Below are 9,688 nucleotides of genomic sequence, written 5' to 3' on the forward strand. Positions count from 1 at the left end.
GGAAAAGCGGAGAGGCTGGGTACAGCGGTACTCCGGCTCTGCGGACTCCAAGGTTGTCTCTTCACATCAATCACCATTTATCTGCCGTTTTCATGTCAACAGATAAAATACTCTGCTGAGTATATAAAAACCATTATAAAAAGGCAATCATAAAAGATAAGGTATTGGCAGGCATGTCAGCTTTTTTAATAAAAAAAATAGCCATTATATCTATTTAAATAAGGCTTTTTGTTACAGATTGTTCCAGTTACTGAAGGAAAACAAGGCCCGATGAAAAAAACGATCCCCCATAAACCTTACACTCCCTGCCCCAAGAACAGAGCCTACAGGAAAAGTCATTTAATGTGCAAAGGGACAAAACAAACACTGGGGGAAGCTCCTGAAGTGATATGCCCAGTCTAGTGCCTCTTGCATTATCTTCAAAATCTTAAAAAACACAAGAACAAACCAACAACCCTAAAACAAGTTCTAAAACACACAAAAAAACCCTTCATCTTGGTATTCTTTCCAAAATAAGTATGTACAGCACGTTAATATGCAATATGCAAAAGCTCTGTGTTGCTGTTGGCAACATCTATGCCCTCCCCAACCCTATTCACATGTGTACCTCTACTAAAACACAATTACATCACTAAGCCTGTTAGTTTGAAAAGGGAATTTAATTCACTTAAAACTTGTAAATTTTTGTGTAGGGGCTCCATTCATTTGACTCCGGATTGTAGACTTCAACCGTGTTCAAGAATTCGTTGCCATCAAATCCCCCAACTGCATAAATAGTGTTGGCCACCGTCGCAATGCCGGCGTTGCTCCTCGGAGTAGTCATGCTTCCCATCATCTTCCACTCGTTCTTAGCGGGGTCGTACATCTCCACGCAGCTCACCGCGTGAGAGCCATCAAAGCCTCCACCAACAAAGAGCTTTCCTAGCAAAAGGAAACAAAGCAAACCTTTCACCACTAAGCACCAGGCCAGACGCAGCCTCCTTTCCGGGGAGACAAATCGAGCCAAAAACGAAGGAACTTCAGGTTTTCCATCAGAAACCTTTGCCCTATTCAAGGTCTGAAGCGACAGTATTCACCTGCTTGGGGTCTCTGCGTCATTAGAACTGACTGGAAGTTATTTCCGAGTAAGTGCGAAGTCCAGATTCAAACAGATGCAGTTGCTGAAGCTGCATGGTGATGTTTTGAGAAAGAAAGGGGGGGTTGGGGAATGTCCCAAAACAAAATCAAGAGTTTTTTGTTTTTCTAGTTACAGTTTTTAATTAAAACTGGAGGCACAGCCCGGTTCTTACTGTACTGTCTCCTCCCCGAGAAGGAACGCAGCTGTGCATTCTATTGGCATCATCAAGCACAAGAGGTGGCTTAAGCCTGGGAAGCCTACCGTCACGAACAGCCACTCCAGCTCCTCGACGAGCCACGTTCATGGGCGCCATCAGGGTCCAAGTGTTGTTCTCTGGATTGTAACGCTCCACGCTGTTCAGGCAGTTCCACGACTCCGCTCCTCCAATGATGTATAAATACCCGCCCAGCTCGCACACAGCAGACTGATGTCTCCCTACAACCAAACACCAGGAGTTACAGCCCCGCACGTAACAGTGCGCCACAGGGGCTGAAACCTGAACAGGTCTGGGGTTTTTTTTGCTTGGTTTGAAGCTTCAGCTTTGCCATTGCCCTTTCCCTCCCATCCCCTCAAACTACATGGCAAACTTACGGATATTAAGGGGAGCACAGCTCGTCCACGATTTTGTGACAGGATCAAACACATCACAGTTCTTAAGTCCCTTTTGGCCATAAGGATCCGAACCACCAACAATGTACAGCTTTCCATTCAGGGCACACACTCCTAGTCACATAGGAAAGAATAATAAATAAGCTAATAAGCGAATAAATTTAAAAAAAAAAACAACAGTCCATCAACCGCAGATGTGTTACCTGCATTGCAGCGATTGGTTCTCAGTTCTGGAACAGGAGTCCAGTCATCTATTTCTGGCTCATACATTTCTCCACAGCTCAGGTCATCAGAGTGACCATTTGACCCACCCACAACATAGAGCTGCCCCTAAATGGAAGAAAAAAAAAAAAAATGAAAATACCCGCTTCGCATCTAAGCACACAACAATTCAAATCATTAGCACTTTATGTAAACCTGTAGCTACAATTAAGCAACTTCTGTTACCGTTTTGTAAAGGTGGCTCTGTTTGTCCCACCTACATTTACGTAACGTCACGTTTCGTCTGATCTCCCCCCCACCACACACCATTAAAACTGCCATCTGGAACCGAGCTCTCGGCGTTCTCATCGGCGCAATGAAAGTCCAAGTGTCCTTTTGCGGATCGTAGCATTCCACTGTGCGCAAACACTCCTCTCTGTTATATCCACCTAAAAGGACAAGATTAGAGGGTATCACATTTCCAAAGACCGAGTGCTTTGACGTTAGAAGAACCCTGACACTAACACAGGGGACAGAGTTAGGAAGCCACTGTGTTCTCCCAGCCCCAACTAAGCAAGTTGTTTAAAGAATGGTTACTGTTTCTTTTACCTGCAGCGATTAGCTTGCCGTTAAGTTCGGCTGTGCCCAGTCCAGACCGAGCATACTGCATCGGAGACATGGGCTTCTCTACGATATCATTTGGTTGGAGCTCAAAACTCAGACTCTTCAGCAGGCGCGGCGTGCTCGTGGGAGAGCTCTGAGGGCTGTTACGGCCATGCAGGAATATCACACACAGCACACCATCCAGAACAGCAAGACACAGGTAGGTGTTACCTGTCGTCAGGAGAAAAGGAGAGACCACCAACATAATGAAATTTTAGGCGAATGCCAAGTAGGGTCTTCTGGTTAGGCTTCTGCCCTTGTAAGTGTGAAAACTTGATTCTTCCTGGTTACTGGTTCCAAGCGTTAGCCTAGTTACTGACAAATACGAGTTCCAGATTGTTAATACAGTGCTCAAAGGACATAAGACAGCAATCTGAAGGCGTGCTAGGAGACAGTCGCATCGCACACACACAGCAAATAGCTCTGTTAACTGCTCAGAGACCGCCTACCTCCTTAGGACTTTCTGGGTAAACTGTACACACCACGGGATTTGGGATGACTTTGTCCATAAGGAATCAAGATGTAAGCGATCCCAGTTATGTTAGAAACATCCCACAAATTACTGGATTTGTATCATCAGTAAGAAAAAGCCGCTCTGCATTTCTTACAGATGTTGAAGGAAATCCCCAGGGACTGGGAGGTACACAACACTAGACGCATCTTTTAGGCAAACCCTGCCCCAGTTACTCACTCGAAGTTCTCTCTGAAGCAATGATTTTCCACTCGTGTTTAGGACTCTGAACAGTAGCATTTGGAGAAAGACTTCCAGAGGAGCTGCTACTAATCTGCTTGTGATCATTCTCACGTGGTGGCTTCTTCTGCAAAATCAAAAGGCAGCTACAGAAACCTAGCCAGAGACTACACCTCCTTTTACCTTTGTGTCTCCGAGCTGATGCAGAACTACTCAAGAGAACACTTCGTCTACCACCTCCGCAGAGCGTCATTTATAGCACACCTCAATTTTCAACGGAACATCTTGCCTACTCAGCTGCAGTGGCCAAAAACCACCCTACATCCTACCTTGGTACTAAAGACTGCACCTTTATACTGCTGGCGTCTGACTAGAAATCAGTTCAAACGCCTAGAAGAGAGTATGCATTACTAGCAGGATTTTCAAATGTAAGGAAAAACCTACATCTGTTTGGAGAGAACTGATCTACAAACCAGAAGCCTTACTCACAAGCTCTGCTTCTGGAACTGGAGTTAATTATATAATGCCATTTGGAAGTGAATTAACTATTCTCTTCATTCCCTGAAGACAAATTAATTTCGCCTCACTTCCTCTCTGTGCTCAGATTAGTTGTTTCTTGGATTTTACTCCCTCGGTACTTCCCACTAACAGGAGATTTCTGCTTTCTTTTCTTCTTCAATTAAATTTATACTGTAGCTTACATTATTTTGCTCAATTAAGAAAACCCCCCAAATTTCACATTTCAGATTACGCTGCACAGTTGGTTGGGTTGTTCAGACTTTTCCTGAATCCTAAGAACCAAACACAAAAAGTTAACGCTCTCTCTATTCTGTTTAGCAGCAAAGTTTATGACCACAGGACCAAGTTTACAACGCTTGCACAGTTCCCCGGAGTCTGATCTCTATGGAAACTGTCATAAGGCTTCTGAAATACATTATCTAACGTGCACATAACCTTACACAGAAGAGTTTGACTGCTCTACTCAGCTCACCATGAAAACCAATTCAGTTGTGGATACCATTTTTGTTAACAGCTTATTCCCTCATCCTTACATAGCCGCGACAGTCACAGAAATTACAAACTTTTGTAATTCAAAAAGTTACAGTTTTTCCAGAACTGTCATCTATGGGTTTTCTGGTGTTAATTCTCTCAGCTGTTTAGAATTTCTTAAGTTGGCAATCCTTATTATCAGAAAGAATTTTTAAAAAGAAAAAGTTGGGAACTCTTGGCCTGATTTCTAGAAATGAACTTTTTGAACGTTCACCACTCAGCCTTTAAGTATTACAAGGAGTAGTATCCAAAGGTGGTGAAGTCTGTAAAGGCTTACTAAAAACAATTAAGAAACTGCAAAATTAGCTGGCTTTTCATTTTCCTTTCTTTTCATTCTAAAAATCCATGTTCTGGGATGGAGAGTACTTTACATAAACGTTAGCTAAAAATTTCAAGTAGTATACTTTCGTTATCAGCACATTCCACTGTTACGAGTTAGAAGCAAATCTGTTGTAATATTTTAACTCAGTGAATTTAAACAACCTGAATTTGTATAAAGCAATTGATAACTTACATCTATGAGCCTCTGTTTATTCTTTGTTTCTTAAACAGCCTCCATTGTGCTAAGCTGTGCATTTTTCAGGAGTTAAGAATTACTGTATCTGGCTAGAGCTAAAAAAAAGAAGTATGATCTCAAAAAGCACAAGACTTGTACAGAGTCAGAGCATCATCTGTCTCTAGATCAGAAGTTACCTACTGCTGCTTTTTTCTCTCTCTCTTGCACGTTACCAGTGCAGCTGAACAAAAGAAGTGGATGCCGGCAGCTGAAGGATTAGAACTTATGTCTGGAATCCTTCTCTGTGCCAAAACTTAACAGATGCATAAGCCGTTCTCCACTGCAAGCCAAGCAGTCCATGATTCTTTACAGTTTCTTAAATACCCCTACAAAGCCACAGCTGACTTGCTACAGCTGACTGCTCTTCTACCTCTTCTTTCTTCTAACAGCCCAAGATTTATTGTGAAGTCAAACCTAAAGCACTCCGTTTTGGAAAGGCTTGGAGTCTGCCTAAAAAACAGAAGCAGAGACTACACCATTGCCTCCAGCAGTTTCGAGAAAGATACTTTCTCGTCACGTATTTATCTGTTAAAGCCACTCCTGCCTTCTCTGCTACAGTACACAAGACTTCAGGTGTGCTGTAAACTGCTCCAGTCTATCTGGGGTTACCTCAGGCTGTCTGCAATTTGTACCTGCACAAACTGAATGTGGTCATCATCACTGCCATACACCTCAGCCTGTCCATCTAGCAGATTTCCATCAAGCAGCTTGTGATCAGCTGAGTAGTACAGCGTTTGAACCTGCAAAAACAACAACAGAATACCCATGTGGCTACTGTCTCCATTGCTACTTAGCTACAGGCAGATTACAAAAGGCAGTCGCCAGCATACTTCTCGTCAGCTCATCTCAATCTAGCAGAATGACAAAACTAAAAGGAAGCAGATGTCATGGTGGCAATCTTCAAACATTGGATGAAGGTTCCTTACTTTCCCAGCTTGAGAGAAATCTTCGTTTTCCAAGGACTTCTACTGTTTGTCCAGCACAGAAACATTAGACAAGCAAGAGGCACATTAATTCGCAGAATTACACAAATTCACAATCTCATGCAAGCATTTTCGTTATCCCCGCAAACAAGTTTTCTGCTTTGAGAAATACGCATATTTATCTCGATCAAAAAAAGTTAAAGAGAAACCAACAGTGGACTCTAAGAGAAATGTATGGGGATGAGGGAAGACAACACAAATTTAAGTTCTGGAGGAAACTGTTGTCCACAACTGAGTATCAGATGCAATTGTTTCAATGAAATGCATCTGAATTGCAACACGATTAAAGCTTTTAAAATCAGTTTTTCCAAGAGGAAATATATACTTGAGAATATATGACAGTATCAGCATGTACTTTCACCTATACAAGTGTTGCTGAAGATCTATCGTGCTTGTAATAACTGGGAAAATGTTGATGTTTCATGGGTTTCTGTAAAATCCATTTTCTCCAGCCAATTAAAAATTTAGATTCCCCGCTCATTTTTCCATTAAAAACTGCCCAGGCTACATCTAGTATTAGTATTCATGAGTAAAGCCATTTAATAACACACAACTTAAAAGAATGTATCCTGTAAAGGAGTAAGTAAACACCATTAAATCATCATCATCGTTCTCTGCCCACAGCGGATTTTCTTAGGAGAACTGGGGCAGGACTGCTGCTTCTGTACGTGTCAATACACTTGAGGTTTCTTCTTGGTTCTTCAGCCTTGGTATCCTAGTTTTGTTAATAAACCTATGGGGAGATAAATCAACGGGGAGGAACAACCATTAGAAACTTTTACCTACTTCGCATTTACAAGCAAAACCTGCAAAGGAAAACATCAAGAATCTACAGCAAGTTTCAGTACCACCTCCCCAATTCTAAAGCAAGATACACGCCACTTTGAGGTTACTATACAGCACATAGTGAGCAAAAAAGGAAAGCGGAAGACCAGACTGAACAGTTCATTCAGCTCACCTGAACACCCCCCCAGTTTCTCAGCTTAGGGGTACCTACAGTAAAATTTAAATTCTTTAGGGTGATAGTTAAAAAAAGTGAAAAATAAAAAAATTAAAAGAAAAAGGGATCATCCTTCATATTGACTTTGTTGGGTTTATTGTTTAAAAAAAAAAAAAAAGGTGTTTAATCCCATTTTCTTAAAGACTAACCTCTTCCATTAGATCTTCCAGGCTGTCTCCATTCTCCCAGATGCTCCGTTGTACCCAGTTGATTACCTTTGTGTACAATTTGCCATTGCTGGGTAGGCCAACATTGTCTTCCAGCATTACTTCAAGCTTGAATTAGAAGAGGAAAGGACGATTTACTCTATTGCCCTCCTATTTGTAGCATACTATACATAGTAAGCATTACTCTCACTTTAGTGCAGGGCTAGAAAACGTCATCTATGAGGAGCTTTCAGCCTATGCCACTGAAACCAGGAAGCACATCTAAGTACAATTGCACTTATCTTTTATGCTTAGAAAGGATGATAGTAGGTATTCCCTACAGTTACAGTTCACAGTAGTGTGAATACTATATACATTTCCAGAATTTTCACATTATTGGTAAAAGTCAGTACACCAAGCTGTCCTACTCCCAAAAAGGAAGCCATAATAGTTGCTCCTTGGGTTGCGTTTTGCAAATCACATTCCAGCAAGAAGTCTACAAACTTAAGCTAACCTTTAACCGTGGAAGTTTGAGAAATTCTTCCTGTTCTGAAATCTGTAAAAGATGTTCCTGAATGTAGCCATCGATCTTGTTCAACAAACGCGAGTCTCCCATACAACTTGCAAAGTTTCGGTAAGAGATGCAGCTCTGAACATCCATCTTGGAGAGCAAGTAGTCACCACAAACCTTTTAGGGAAAAAAGCTGCATCTTAGTTTACAAGTAGACAAGATTTTTCTATGTTCAAATTACCCACCCCAACATATAGCAAGAGCTGTTTTCTAACTGCAGAATAGCAACTGTCTGTTGTCATCCCCACTAGAGCTGTAAATGAAATCATAGAAGCATTAAGGTTGGAAAAGACCTTTAAGATCATCAAGTCCAACCGTCAACCCAACACCACCATAAATGTTGGCTTCCATAGGAATATGCGTATATTAAGAGTCATACACATTCCACTGCTACTCACATATACACTGAACCCACGCTTTTCTGTTGAACGCCTATTCAAAACTCCTTATCTGCAGTCAAGCGAGACAATTCCCTTGTCCAACAGATCCCCATTTGCAGCAAGAGTAAGTATTTCTAAAGTCAAGCTCTACCAAACTTATGTTCAAGAGTGAGTGGATTATTCTTTTTTCACGTATCAGTGCTGCAGATGTATAGGTTTAATTATGCCCCCCAAGACAACCAAACACACCACTGCTTCCAGAACCTGAAGGTATGTCACTAACTACGATTCAGAAGCCGTTTTGCTTATACGGGTGCACAAATACAAACCGTAACTTCAGAGAACCCTTCAGCACAAAGATAAGACAAGTGGAATAGATACATACCAACTTCACTCAAATCACTACAATGCTAAGGAACATGTGAAGAAGCTTAATCCACTGAGTGCTTTTTCCACAGAATAATCATTCTTTATCTCATTAACACCAAAAAGCACAACACTGTCAGCCTGAGAAAGCAGAATGGACTTCTGGAAGAGCTGACAACTGTACCTGCTTAACTCTCTCCATCTTCAACTTCTTTGCCGCAGAGTATACATCTTTCACTAGTTCTTTATCAGCTTTTAACCTATTAAAGAAAGAAATTTATCTTCCTTATTTTGATTTTTTAGATTAAAATCTACTTTCTCTAGTTTCTGTGAAAACTACTTACTGAGCAGTATAGGCATAATTCAACAGAACTTCAACAGCTTCTGGATTGAGGTCATCAAATTTAACATGGGAAATTCCATGAGAATCGCTATCACTATTGAAGATTTCAAACAAGTAGGGACTGCAGCAAGCTAGCACGGCTCGATGCGCCAACATCTCATGTCCACATACCTTTATTTAAAACACAAGTAAGAAACCCACATGCTGGTAAGAATTTTTTTTCAAGTACGTTTGTATTATAATAGTATAAAGGCCTACCCAAGTGAATGTCACAGTTCAAATCAATTTTTCAAATCAATACAGTCTCCAATTTATGTCAGCTGAAATAAATGTTAGCATCGCTTCTCTCAAAGTATATCTGATTTTTATTTTTTTTAAGCATGCATTTTCTAGAAAAATCATTCTAAAGTATCATGCCTCACAATCAATGAGGCACACAGCATTACACAGCGTAGCAAAAACCCCGCTGCATTCAACCATCATACTTGGACAGAAAGAAGTTACCTGGAGACGGACATCGCAGAACTGACCACTTTTACGTAAGGCATTTAGTTTGGCAACAGATGACTCGATGAAGTTTTCATCTTCAAACATCAAATATCCGTTAGGAATCATTTTGGTGTTGGTCTGGCTGAAAACAGAATGTATACAGTTCAGAGAGACAGCATTTTGCTTCAGTACAGAAGTACTATTAGCATGTTATCTGCAAACAAACATTCATGGGGAATTAAACAAAAAAATCCATCTCAAAAAAAGCCTGTAAGAGTACTGCTGCTGCTGCCAACAATCCTTTGGATTGACTGCATTAATGATTTTCAGAGAGCGAGGCCACAACTTTTAACTTATCCACATCATTTCAGTAAGTACCAACTCCAAAACTACGCGCTGAACCTGCACTAGCTCCGTGGGAGCAAGGTGGAAACCACTGGATTACACAAGAAGCTTTATTCCTTTCTATAAAGATGAGATTTGGAAGATTCACCACTATTTTCTGCTCACTGCATGAAATATG

At 41.1% G+C, this 9,688-nt stretch overlaps 1 protein-coding gene across 1 annotated transcript; it reads right to left on the minus strand.

Moving 5' to 3' along the window:
- Window positions 1–339: 339 nt before the first annotated feature.
- IVNS1ABP (influenza virus NS1A binding protein) lies at window positions 340–9,291 on the minus strand. The gene is made up of 13 exons (XM_010293861.1): window positions 9,181–9,291; window positions 8,678–8,847; window positions 8,518–8,593; window positions 7,531–7,704; window positions 7,020–7,145; window positions 5,520–5,627; window positions 3,282–3,408; window positions 2,537–2,761; window positions 2,255–2,376; window positions 1,930–2,056; window positions 1,709–1,840; window positions 1,379–1,552; window positions 340–921 (listed from the first exon to the last, which is right to left on the minus strand). Exons 1-13 carry the CDS (start codon window positions 9,289–9,291, stop codon window positions 668–670), a joined length of 1,926 nt encoding a protein of 641 aa, XP_010292163.1. The 3' UTR covers window positions 340–667.
- Window positions 9,292–9,688: the final 397 nt, after the last annotated feature.

This window comes from Phaethon lepturus, unplaced genomic scaffold (genome assembly GCF_000687285.1).
Source record: "Phaethon lepturus isolate BGI_N335 unplaced genomic scaffold, ASM68728v1 scaffold5189, whole genome shotgun sequence".
Classification (NCBI taxonomy): Eukaryota; Metazoa; Chordata; class Aves; order Phaethontiformes; family Phaethontidae; genus Phaethon; species Phaethon lepturus.